The sequence below is a fragment of the Columba livia genome, chromosome 18, assembly GCF_036013475.1.
Source record: "Columba livia isolate bColLiv1 breed racing homer chromosome 18, bColLiv1.pat.W.v2, whole genome shotgun sequence".
NCBI lineage: Eukaryota > Metazoa > Chordata > Aves > Columbiformes > Columbidae > Columba > Columba livia.
In genome coordinates this window covers 3327218-3340924 of record NC_088619.1, presented here as the reverse complement: position 1 = coordinate 3340924, position 13707 = coordinate 3327218, and the positions used below count along the sequence as shown (strand labels likewise).

At 47.2% G+C, this 13707-nt stretch overlaps 1 protein-coding gene across 8 annotated transcripts in view; it reads right to left on the bottom strand.

Moving 5' to 3' along the window:
• Positions 1 to 13707, bottom strand: part of DNAH9 (dynein axonemal heavy chain 9) — a 197461-nt gene that overhangs the window by 72990 nt on the left and 110764 nt on the right. For all 8 annotated transcript variants that reach the window (XM_065034504.1, XM_065034502.1, XM_065034500.1 and 5 more), the window contains 3 exons: positions 5231 to 5419; positions 3065 to 3300; positions 651 to 773 (listed from right to left, as the gene is read on the bottom strand). In XM_065034504.1, the coding sequence (XP_064890576.1) occupies positions 651 to 773; positions 3065 to 3300; positions 5231 to 5419 (548 nt within the window). The remainder of the gene's footprint in view (positions 1 to 650; positions 774 to 3064; positions 3301 to 5230; positions 5420 to 13707) is intronic.

Below are 13707 nucleotides of genomic sequence, written 5' to 3'. Positions count from 1 at the left end.
CTAAAGGCAAATGACTCCACTCTGCGAAAGCCAGCGAAACAACATCAAAAGAGTTCCGTAAGCAAGTTCAACCCTGAGCGCAGGGTTTTATTTGTTGCCATTATTTGAGCCACACTAAAAATGTGCTTATTTTACTTTACACAGAGAGAGAAGGAAGAAGTGAACTCCCCTGCTGCCCCTCTCGCTGCCCTCCTCCGGGCTGGAGGGGACCAGCAGCTGCCGTGAAGAACTTGACCTCATTAAGAAACACTTGCATGCTCTTAATGCTCAAACCTGCAGCTGCATTCCTAAGCGGTGCGCAGCGTTTGCTAAAAATTCAAGGTTACTTTTTCTTCACAACAGCAATAGCTATTTTGGTAATAATTCCATGTCAGGGTAGCCAATTACAGCCTCAAGGTCACTATACAAAAGGAGAATTACAAGTCTCTCTTTTACATGAGGTTTGAGTGACACTGTCCAACAAAATGAAAAGCTCAGGTTTATTTCAAAGCCAGCCTACCCATGATTGTCTGATTTAAAATGCCCTCACTTCAGAAGGGAGGATGTTAGTGCTGTCATACATGAACACCCACCGTCTGCAATCGGGAACAGAAAGCACAACAGCACAAAGAACCCATTCACACATGCTGTTAAACAACCCTCAAGCTCACCTTCCTTTCTTGATTGTTTCTCGCCCTAGTAATGGCCCCAAAACTGGATCCATGGATTCCTCCAGGTTTTCAATCAAAACCAGTTCTCCTGCAGCCAGGGCTCGTTCCATCGTGTCCAAATACCTGTGGGAAAGAGCATTGGCACCGGTCTCAGTGGGGCTGGTGATGCTCAGCAGCAAGGAGGATGTGAGGGGGCTGAGGGGCATCCCACACTGCGGTGGCAGCTGCAGACACATGCCAGCAGTTGGGAGAGAAAGAGGGGTCAGATGATGTCAACATACAGTGTAGGAAGTGGCACTGGCAGAGTCTTGGCTGCCCAACAAAGAGAATCAGGTCTCAGGCTTCCCAAGTACAAGCAAAAATAACTGTGTCTTCTTTCCCAAGAAAACAGCGTGGAAATCAGTGAACAAAGTTGGGACAGTCAGGAGTCATTTTTAGCAAATACTTTGTTTCCCCTGGAACCTGCTGGTGCAGTTGATCTTGCATAAAAGCAAGGATGAAGAGCAGGTTTCAGCTCAGTTATGTCCATGGTTTAGGGTCACATTTAGCACAGCTTCTTTCCTCATGAGGGAACTGAGCTGCTTTGCCCAGTGCCTAAGTGCGAAACGGGGATGCTCAGCATTGGGATGCTTTGCATTAGGAAGGGCAGGGTCAAGCTCTCGCCTGCAAGGCTTCTCTGTACTTGACACAAGTTACTTAGGCTGGACATGAGGAAGGAATTGTTGGCCCTGAGGGTGGTGAGAGCCTGGCCCAGGTTGGCCAGAGAGGTGGTGGATGAACCATCCCTGGAGACATCCCAGGCCAGGCTGGATGGGGCTCTGAGCAACCTGAGCTGGTGAAGATGTCCCTGCTCATGGCAGGGGGAGCTGGGGGAGCTGGGAAGGTCCCTTCAACCCAAACTATTCCATGATTCTATTTTACTTCTCTAGCAAGAAGAGAGAAGGGCGCTGTGCTGGAACTGAGCATTCTCCAGGCGCTGTTACCTCATCACGGTTGCACTGAATCATTCCAACTATCTGCACTGGCTAAAACTTAGGTTCCTCGTGTGACAACCTTGAAGCACTCCCCCCATCCTAATTAAAACAAAGGATGATGTTATGCCTTAAACATCTAGTTTTTGATCCTTTGAGTATCTGCCGGCCTGGTGTATGGCTGGAGAGGGAGGGGAAAAAGAGATGCTGTGTTTGCCCAGCGAGCTGTAATGAATGTTACAGGGTCTATTCCTCTTGTTCCTTCCTGAAGGTTTGTATTTACGTGTCTCTTCTGAGCTCCTTATTTTTCCCCTGACTGCTTTGAATAACTGCAAAGCATGGTGACCACATTGACCAGGAAAAAGAAAAATTATCTGTATTTTCATCCCACACAAGACCAAATCTAATAACTTCTTGTTATTTTCTATAAGGAAAGTGGAGGAGGCACCAGCAAAACAACCTGGGCAAGGCCAAGACATGTCCAAATCTGCATGAGTTTGCCAGCATCAAGTCTAGGTCACTCTCATCTGTTGCTGGTTCTTTCCTCTGAACCACAGAATCCCAGACTGGTTGGGCTGAAGGGACCTCTGCAGATCCCCCCGTCCAACCCCTGCTCACGCAGGGTCACAGAGCAGATCACATAGGTGGGTCCAGGGGCTTTGAATGTCTCAGAGAAGGAGACTCCACACCCGCTCTGGGCAGCCTGGGCCAGGCTCTGGCACCTCCCAGCAAACAAGTTTCTCCTCATTAAAAAAAAAAATGAATAAAAAAAATCCCAGGGTTCACACCCACGCAAGGATTTGACGCTGGGTCTGCTCCATCCCAGCTGGGACTCCTCACTAGTGGGCAGAAATAGTTGTAAATGGATACAGCCGAAGCCTGGTCTGCGCACTGACCAGAGAGAAGAGCCAGGAGCAGAAAAGCCTTCCCAGAAAAAAACTGAGGCAGATCAAGGCAGAGGTGCTGCAGTGAGAACCTCCGAGCTGACGGCGGCGTTGGAGCAGAGTTGCCCAGCTGATCTTCAGGGCATGGTGTCCCTCAGGGCAGCTGCACCTCTGTGCCCAGGCTCTCTCTCTTCTCCCAAGCCTTGGGAAGCCCTGTTCACCCTCCTGGGAGAAACTGAGTCAGGACATGACACATAAGACAATCCTGACATAGGATGCTATAGCATTACATGTACCCAGCCTCCAGCACGTAGCTGTCTTTATTCACAATTTCAGAGGAGTTTCTATGGTAACCAAGCCAAGCACTAAACAGGCCCTTTGTTTAATGAGAAATCTTTATCATTTCGGTAATGAATAAGAAGATAATATGCAAATACATTTGAGAGTTTTCCTCAATGTGATTGGCCCAGCTGGTCACAGTTAAATATACGCTGTTCATCAAATTCAACAGGTAGATAACCATTACAAGGTATTAGGATGTGATAAGGCTGATGCTTACCCCTTCTGCCCAATTCGGATCACCCGGAGGTCTTCGCCATACTTTGTTTTGATCCATTTGATACCCTGCAGCTGGGGATCCACCATGAGGGGCCAGCGCTCGCAGTTGGTGAGGATGGTGGCATTTTCAGTGGACATTCGATCAGCTGGCAGCCCCTCGTTCTGCCAGGCCGCTACATCAGCATCGTCCGTCAGCATGGTCAGGGGATCGAGGGACGGAGTTACAGGGATTGGCACCTGGGAGGAAAGGAGAAAGTGTCTTGGTGAAAAGTGACGAGTGTGACTTGCAAAACTGAATCATAGAATCATTTTGGTTGGAAAAGACCCTCAAGATCACCAAGTCAAACCATTAACTCACCCCTGACACTAACCCATGTGCCTGAGAACCTCGTCTCCATGTCTGTTCAACCCCTCCAGGGATGGTGACTCCAGCACTGCCCTGGGCAGCCTGTTCCAATGCCCCACAGCCCTTTGGGGAAGAAATTGTTCCCCAGATCCAACCTCAGCCTCCCCTGGTGCAACCTAGGGCCATTTCTTCTCATGTTATCACTTGCTACTTGGGATAAGCAAGGAAAATATTTCAAGAAAAGTAAGTTTCATTAGAAACTGATAACTTATATTTATCAGTGGCTTCCCACTCTACAGGATAGTTTGAAATAGTATTAGAAGAGGGTTTAAAGGAGGGCCACGGAGATAATCAAAGGGCTGGAGAAACTGCCTTGTGAGGAAAGACTGAAGGAGTTAGGTCTTTTCTCCCTGGAGAAGAGAAGGCTCAGAGGAGACCTCATCACAGAATTCTATACTTAAATGGCAGCTACCAAGAGGACAGAGGCTCTGTCTTCACAAGGAGCCACATAGAGAAGACAAAGGGCAATGGGCACAAGTTGCACTGGAAGAGGTTTCATCTCAATATAACAAGTTTTTTACAATGAGAACAATCATTCATTGGAACAACCTCCCCAGGGACGTGGTGGAGTTCACATAACTGGAGGTTTTCAAGATGTGACTGGACGGGGTGCTGGATAATCTCATCAAGGCCCTTCCCACAAAAGGTTGGACCAGATGATCTTTTGAGGTCCCTTCCAACTTGGGTTGTTCTGTGATTCTATGATCCTGTTGTGAATGAACACAAATTAAACAAGCATCCCCAAGAGTTTTGCCTGCAGAGCACAAAGCACCCCAAGGGCCACAGTCCAGCCAAGCAGGTTCAGCTCACACGCTGCCATGTACAAGTTTCGGGGACGACAGCTTGGAAGAACATAACGACCACCCTGGTAAGCCTGCTGCTGCATTATAGAACAGTATTAACAGTTCCAGAAACAGTTCTCTGGCTCAGGAGGCCATTTCTGGGTGTGACAAACAGAAAGCTATCTGTGCTGGTTATCTGAATAGAAAAGGGCTTTTAATTTTCCATTAGCAACACAGGTACTTCGTTGAAATTTCTATGCACAGAATCAGATCATTTTTGAAACAACACTGCCTTTCTTAACTAAATTCTTCCGTTAGTATTAAGAAATGCACTGCCCAGTTGTGACCTTATTTAAAAGTCTCTTGGCATTCCACCAGGATTCATAACATCCAGTTACTGTACTGATGTGCAAAAGCTCAATCCTGCAGGAAACTGAGCACTTGCATTTCCCAATGCATGAGAGGACCTGATAAAAATCAGTGAAATATTAAACAAGTTTCAAGCACGACACTCTCCATCTGGTCCAAGCAGCAAGACATGGGGAAAACCAGCTGAGAGGCACGGCCAGCATGAACAGAGTTTGTGTCCAGCATGAAGAACCATCTGGAGTTTTTCCAAGCCTACCAGAGAGCTGGCAGGGAGCTCTGCCTGCTCCAAGCAATCCCTTCTCCAAACCTCTTTTCAGGCTGTTCCTGACACCGAGTTCCAACTGCACGGGGCTCCCTGTTTGTGTTGCTTATCAGGATTTTCCGGTGTACACGGAGGAATCGGGTCACTTGCGTGGAGCAAGGACACCACAGAGAGGTGTAAATCAAGAGTGACCATGTCCTGCTCCTCAGTCCAGCTTGGTGGGGACATTTGGGGGATCATTCCCATCATTTGGAAGATCCCCTCATCTGGGGGATCGCCTGTGAACATCACAATTGATGGTCGTGTTAATTCCAGTAACAATTACTTCTCAGAGAAAGCAAAACTTACTTTTAGCTGATGCAAATATGGTTTCCAGATTCCATCCAGGAGGTCTTGACGGTACTTCTTGGTGAAGTATCCCAGGTAGGAGATGAAGGCTGTAATCAGCAAGATGTCTCCACACAAGGTGCTCTGTTGCTGTTTGAAGTTCTTCACAGCTTCAGCCCATCTCACATTCTCAGAGGCGAGTCCTCCAACCTAGAATTTCCAAGTCAAATTGATCACTACAGTGGTTCTTTAAGCAATACCTCAGGACCTTGCCATGTCCACACCTTGTTCCTGATGTCAATTGTACTTTGCTAGAGTTTAAAACCAGGGAATGCAAAATATTTGATGGCTAATTTGCTCATTTGATGTCTCATCCTGCTCAGTGAAAGGTTGGTCCTGCAGTTGAATCGCAGCTGTTTGCTCCTCAACTCCTCTAAAATAAAGGAAGGATCCATCACTTCCCCAGCAGGAATTAATATCAAGATATCAGATGTTAATTACCTTAAAGCCATGGATTCACACCTTGTTACACCCTCTCTCACACAGAGCTCTCCTTCTAACAGCCACAACCTTCATCTGCTTCACACACTTTATTATTACCCTGGGTAGATGGAATTTTGATCACAGTCCCCTCAGGTCTACATTTTCCTTGCCCTTAAGTCTCTGTCTGGAAAATGCTTCCTCGTGGACATTCTTCATGAGCATCCAATGCATGAACACTCCAGATGGGGGGCTACCAGCTTTGAAGAGGGTAGAGCATCTCCTTGTAAAATAGGATATCTCTACAGGTATGGACAACTACTTTGACCATTGGTACTTTTCAGGGTACCACTGGCCCCTCATTCCTGAAATCTTGCAGTTTTGTGATTATAAGAGATATCCTGACACACCCCCAACTTACCTTACCTCTTACCTTACCTTACCTCTTACCTTACCTTTCCTTTCCAACTTCAGCATTATTAACTGGGAAGCATGGCTTGGAAATACAAGTGGGATGCATCCTTCAGGTCCAGAAGCCAGAAAAACCCCAAACAGTTTTGTGTTGGCCTCGTGGATTTGAGATCGCAAAAGCCAAACCTTATCGTCAAATTCACAATCACTCTGCTGACATCGAGGGGCCCTGGGAGCATCCATGTAATTTAGAGATCCCCTCTGCTCACAGGCCTTTGGTACCAGGGCCAACCAGCACTTTCAAGTTTTCCTCTTCAGTACGCAGTCCATGTGAGCTTAGGGTTGTTTCTCATATTTCTCATTTTCATTAAAAATTCCTCTATATCTTCCTCTTGCAAACCACCCCTAGTAAGTGCTGCATATGTGAATAATACGACACCGTCTCCTTCTTCAAGGTCACTGTTAAATGTTAAATAGGACCAGCCCTAACACAAATCCTTGTGATAAGTCTTGTGAACACCTTGGACAACTCGTTCCTCTAAACTGGGTTATTTTGCCAACTTGAATTGATATGCAGAACACGGGTCCCCAGGATGGGAAGGCACCACCTTCAGATCCTCCTAGAATTCCACCATCACACGTTCCAACTTGGCCAAGTCCCATTTCTAGAAGAATCTTTCAGCCTTCCAAGGGTTAGGAGCAACCTCCTGATTTCCAACACAAATCTACTCCTGGCCAGTTTCTGCCATTGGTTCTCATGCAGACACTGTCCTCCAGGTCAAACAGCTCTTCTTTCACCCTCATACAATCACAGAACCATTTTGGTTAGAAGAGACCCTAGAGATCATTGAGTCCAACTGTTCCCCCACCCCTGGCACTGCCCCACGTCCCTGAGAACCTCATCTCTGTCTGTCCAACCCTCCAGGGATGGTGACTCCACCACTGCCCTGGGCAGCCTGTTGTAACGCCCAACAGCCCTTCCTGTAAAGAAATGTTTCCTAATATCCAATCAGGTTTACCTCCAGATACTTTTATAAGCTGCCAGTATTTTCTGGGGAATATGCTCTCTTGGCTAAGCCAAAAGCCTTGATCTAGTTCCACTGTGAAAAACAGAACCACAGGACCAGCTCTACCAGGCCAGACCCAAGGTCCAACTCCTTTGGCATCCTGTCAGCTGACAGCAGCCCTCAGCAGACGGCTTGGGAAGACCTTACAAACAAGTACCTGGTAATGGTTCCAGACATAGTCCCCCAGCTTCACATAACTGGAGGTTTAAGGACTTTCTGAAACAGAGCTTAATAAGCACTGATGATTTTGTCCTTCAAGACTGAGTCTAAGCTGCCATGGATACCAACCAACCTTCCGGCATCTACAGCATCCTGTGGCCAGGAGATATACAGTTCAGCTCTGCTTTCTGTAAAAGAATTACATTCTTTTATGTGCTGCCTGAACTTTTCATTTCCTAAAAGCTGTTGACACAATCACACTTGCGTCACCTTCTCCACACCACTCATGATTTCAAGCCCTTGATACGCACTCTGCTGTCGCCTTTTGAGGCTGAAGAGCTTTAGCCTATTCAATAATTCCTCACACAGACTAAGCCTTTTGATTGTCCTTGCAATCTTTATCTGTACCGAACGATGTAATCTTTATTATCCGGTTTCTTTTCATTGTTACCTTCTCTGCACCATTTCCCATTCTACTGCATCCTTTGAGGTACAGCAGAGGGGGCGGAGGTACAGCTGCACATTCCAGACTTATTGAGAATGTATTTATATAGTGATATTGTGATTTTTTTCTGTTTTGTTCTCTCTTCTTTTCCTAATAAACCTTAACATCCAATTTCAGCTTGGATTTTGGGTTTGTTGAGGCTTTTTGCCTCTGGGAGCACAGAGCTCACATACTAACAGAACTCGTAACTCCATCCTTTCATTCCTGAATGATAATAACCAGCTCAGCATCACTTACAGGCTGGGTGAAGTAAAAACTAATTTTTCCAATATACAGTACTTTACATTTATCTACCTGGCATTTCATACCTCCATTACTTGGTATCATTTTTACAATTCTTTATAGACAGTCTCCATCGTTATTGCTTTCATATTACTGAGAAATTTGCGACCTGCTTACACACCATCTCATCCAGATCGTTTATGATTATTCCGATGAACACAAGAAATTGCAGACACCAACAAAAATACGTCTGATGGCCTTTCTACCTTTATAAATCTGTGAAAATTGCATTCTGGGCAGCCTGACTCCTTCCAGCAGCAGAAAGAGAAGCCACAGATGTTTCTTTGCCCCGTTCATGCTCAGAGTTGTCCCTATACCTGTTTCAGCTGAGTTACTTTCTCATGAACATGAACCGACATCCTACTCACAAAGCTGCAGAGATTTTCCCAGAGCCTTTTGCTGATCTGAGCACGTGCTGATATTCCCTTAGGTTTGCTATGAAGCCTGCTCTTTATATGATTAACACCACATCTTGTCTTTCTTAGGTCTACATGACATGATCTGTGCATCAGATTGTCTTGTCCAGCTGAACCCCCCAGCTCTCTCAGCCTGTCCCCCAGCAGAGCTGTTCCAGCCTCGGGTCATTCCTGTGGCTCCTCTGGCCCCTCTCCAGCAGGTCCATGTGTGTCCTGTGCTGAGGACCCAGAGCTGGACCAGCACTGCAGGGGTCTCACAGAGCAGGGCAGAGGGGACAATCCCCTCCCTGCACCTGCTGCCCACGCTCCTTGTGATGCAGCCTAAGATACGATTTGACTTCTGGGCTGTAAGTGCACATTGCTGGCTCAGGTCCAGTATTTTACCCCCAGCATCCCCAAGTCCTTCTCCACAGGGCTGCTCTCCATCCCCAGCATGGATTGATACTGGGGGTTGTCCTGACCCAGGTGCAAGACCTTGCACTTGGCTTTGTTGAACCACATGAGGTTCACATGGCCCCACTTCTTGAACTTGTCCAGGTCCCTCTGAATGGACCCTGTTCCTCAGGTGTGTCCCCTGCACCACTCAGCTTGGTGTCACCTGCAAACTTGCTGAGGGTGCACTCGATCGCACTGTCTATGTCATTGATGAAGATGTAAACAGTACTGGTACCAGTGTGGAACTGAGTATATGTAGATCACATCTACACAGATCAGGTATCACATCTTTCCACACTTAAAAGGGGCCAATAAGAAAGGAGAGGACAGACTTTTGAGCACGGCCTATTGTGACAGGACAAGGGGTGATGGTTTTAAACTAAAGAAGGGAGATTCAGGCTGGACATGAGGAAGAAATTGTTGGCCCTGAGGGTGGTGAGAGCCTGGCCCAGGTTGGCCAGAGAGGTGGTGGATGAACCATCCCTGGAGACATCCCAGGCCAGGCTGGACGGGGCTCTGAGCAACCTGAGCTGCTGAAGATGTCCCTGTTCATGGCAGGGGGAGCTGGGAATGTCCCTTCAAACCAAACTGTTCTGTGATTCTATCCCTACACCATCTCTTTTCCAAAACAATGAGTCCTAATCTATTTCCTCTCTTCACACAGAGAAGCTATTGCACACTTTGTTGCACCTTTTCGAGGTCACCTACAGCGTCCTGAGCTGTAACCCAACTGTGTTCAGCACACACAGGCACACCACAGATCTGATACAATCATTGTTTAACTTCTGCTCCCTGATTTTTTTCCTACCAGTTCCTAGTATTCAATTTTTCTTTCTTCCTCTAGTCGAGTGCCACGCTGCTGTTTCTGAGAACTCTGTGCAACGACTCCGAGAGCTCTTCTGTGAATGATAATAGTGCAATTAGGACCTATCAATGTAAATGCATGATTACAGTTCGTTTTCCCTGCATGCATTATTTTGCATTTGTCATCACTAAATTTCATCTGGCACATTAGAACATATCCACTCACAATTTCCACCCATCATCCATCCTCCCTTTTCTGGTGCACAGATTCACCGACTTGCCCTGGACCCGGTCCCTTGGATCCTGGAGCATCTTCCCCAGGTTGTCTAAAGTTCACGAGATGCCAGACTACACTTATGGCACTGTAACAGTTCAGATTGCTGTCATCCCCCCACTTCATTTTTCAATCCAAAGCAACACTGTCTCTATTTAGGTGCACTCTTCACACAACCTCAAACATGTATTTCAAAGCCTGGGAACATATTTCTGCCCATAGTCACACAGGTGACACATCTTGGATGTCAAATATACTGCACATCAGTACGGGCTGTCAGGATCTATTCCGAGATCAAAGCCAGAGGTGACACAGAAGATGGTGTGCGTTGCACAACATTAAGTCCTGTACACTGCAAAAGCAATCCAGGTCTGACAGCCGCACAAGCTGTGTGCGTTCTACCCAGGCCTTTCAAACAGCTGGTGGAACTGGCGCTGACATAACTCGTTCTTGTCCATGTTTCCAGCTGGCTGTGTTCCGTGTCCCTCAGCTGTGACACCTGCCAGCAGCAGCTCTGCCCTGCAACCCCCCACAATACTCACAGCGTCAAGGAACCCAACAGAGCCTCAGTTCTTATTGTTCCCCAGCCATGGCGGGGGGAGGAGATGTGACCAACATGGCCTTGGATGTGGTGTCCCCGCTCCTCCAGCACTTCTCTCCATGTTAGGGCAAGCGTGATAAAATTTCACCTCTTAACAAAAACATCTCTAAGCAAATGGATTCTCTGTTAAACCAACACTACAAATGCTGCAGCTTATCCCAGCCGCAGGCAGAGGCAGCTGATTTCCCAGGGACTGAGGGCTTCTCCTCTCCCAACAAATTGCACTAAACTTTAGTAATTTCCCCTGATCACTCTGGCCTTTCCCAGACTTTTAAACCATTCCTGATGCTAAGAATTTCCAGTGTTTTCCATATGATCCCCAGTAAGCAGAACCCCCAGGTCACGGCACACCGCCGGGTGCTGCAGGACCCTGGCACGACACTGATTCAGTTGGTGTGATCCTAGATGCAGGAACAGCGATTTGCTTCCACCTGTCTCTGTTTTTTCTCTGACAACGAAAGGAAAGGGTGCCTGCCATGGTAATGCACCGTACTTGAGCAGGCGTTCAAATTCAACCAAATGATTGCCTCAGCAAGGACCGGAAGGGCTTAAAAATAAGAATCATATTCAAAATAGAAAGCCTATACCCAAGCAATGTCCTTTATCTGCCCAAAAATCCTCAAACCACCCTCCTCCATCCAGCTCTCTCAGTGCACAGAGCAGGCTGCACAGTAGCCCATCCTCCTTTCCCTTTTTACCATCCTCAGTTTGCTTCAATGAGAGACTTGAAATGCCGGCACCTAAACATTCCCATTTTAAGTACATACAAGAGACTGAAACAGCTACGGGAGCGGCCAACATCACCCACGGGTGACCATACAGACCTGCAAGTGGTTTCTCCCATTCACACAACACCATAAAGAGCAGGGTGGGAGCAGCGGTTTGTGCATAACCACATCAAGATCTCCGAGGCTGCTGCTGTGGTTCTCCTGATGCCTGGACAGGGAAAAGTTTCTTTCCAAACCAGTCACCAGCGCACCCAAAGCATTTCAAGATGAAAGAAACCTGTGAGCAGCCCCAAGTCATGAGCAAGGGAAAGAACACACTTCAGAGCCAATATATTCCTGTTGCTTCACTGAGGTTATACCGCCCGTGACACAAACTCCGTGCTGTCGGACCACGGACTAGTAGGTCATTGCTAAAAATGCAGTTGCAACCAAAGAAAGATTTTCTAAAACTTGATTCCTATGTCTTACCTTGATTTCAGAATTGAAATAGTTTCTTTTAAAGGAAATTATCAAACTTAAAAAAATCACATAGGAAGATACATCACAAGTGACAACCTGTCACTACAGTGGTACTAATCAAGGTGAAATTAAGCTGTATTCAGTGTAAAGCACACACACACATATTTATATGAAAAGAATTGCAACCACCATTTTTATGTTTCTTTTTAATGAACTATTTTCTTCTGTTTTGTGGTTACTGACTTCTATGTGAGCCACAATCTACCTCCATGTCACGCGTTCAATGGGATTTTGTTAGTCTGCAGAAAGACGCAGGGAAATACTCATCCTTCAAAATCTCCCCAGGAACATCAATGGCTCTTTCAAAAGAAAAAGCTACTTTCCTGTTTTAATTAAAGGTTTCAGAAGCATTCAGCGAGATTTAACCTGAAGAACATGAAAGCATAAAACTCCTTCAGCGGTTGCATAAAACAGATCTAAATCGGCACAGGAAGGGACTTCTCTGCTGTTTGTCTTTGACCCCGGATATCTGAGCATCTCAGAGTCCCAAACGCGTTTGTCTGCAAAGCAGCCGCCTGTGCCGCAGCCGGGCTCACGCCGCTCTTCCAACGCAGGCACACAGATATTCAAGATGAAAGGTCTTATCTTCCGAAGTCTCCCAGTACCCAGGCATGCAGCAGGTGAGCTCCGCACTTTAGGGGAACACTTTCCTGCCCTTTTTCATGTGCCTGTGAAAACCCACCTGGAATCTAAACAGCTCTGAAAATCCAGGCTAAAGCAATTTGCTGAAGGTCACTTAAGAAGGTCTGAGAGTACAAAATGTGGAACTGAGCACGACTCTGCGTGTCCAAAGCAAAAAGCTTAACCATTTGACTTCTATATTTATCACTGCATGCTACATTGGGATAGATGCAAACAGATATTTTACTTTATATACATATTACAGCCAAACACAGCCATGATCTGATAAAACAATCAGAGAATCCTGCATCACTTCTAGACATACCTTTGTATTGGGATGCAGCTGCCACCAGCTCCATCAGCAGAAGCAGCTTCAACAACACAGAGACCAACCTGCATCCCTGAAGATGTGCAGAGCAGGCAGGATGGTCTCCTGGAGACACAGGTCGGGTCTCTTGGGAAAGAGAGTGGTTCGAACACAACACCTCCCTTGCCGCTGTGGGGAAAAGCAGCACGGCCGCTTGCCTTTCAAGGCTGCTACAAGCCCAGGCTGCAGGTCACAAAGCAGGGGCCACACGTTTCAGTGAGTTTTGCCAGGTCACAAGACAGGAGCCATGTGCCCAGATGCTCAGCAGCTGTGCACACATTCCTCACCCAAAACAGGGCACAGCAGGAGCTCTGCACATGAAGAGCTGCAATGTGGGAACGCAACTGCCTAAGTCCAGACCTCCACCTGCATCTTCTCTGCAGGTCTAGCATGTCAGACACTTTAAAAACACGAAAAAAATGGGGCTTTCCACTGAGATTATATCAATGTGTTCAGTTTTGAGCCCCTCATGCCAAGAAAGGCCTTGAGGTGCTGGAGCGAGTTGAGAGAAGGGAACGGAGCTGGTGAGGGGCTGGAGCACAAGTGTGATGGGAGCGGCTGAGGGACCTGGGGGGTTCAGCTGGAGAACAGGAGCTGAGGGGAGACCTTCTGATCTCTGAACTGCCTGAAAGGAGCTTGGAGCCAGGGGGGTCGGGCTCTGCTCCCCAGGAACAAGCACCAGGAGCAGAGGAAACGGCCTCAAGTTGCGCCAGGGGAGGCTGAGGTTGGATCTGGGGAACAATTTCTTCCCCAAAAGGCCATTGGGCATTGGAACAGGCTGCCCAGGGCAGTGCTGGAGTCACCATTCCTGGAGGGGTTGAATAGATGG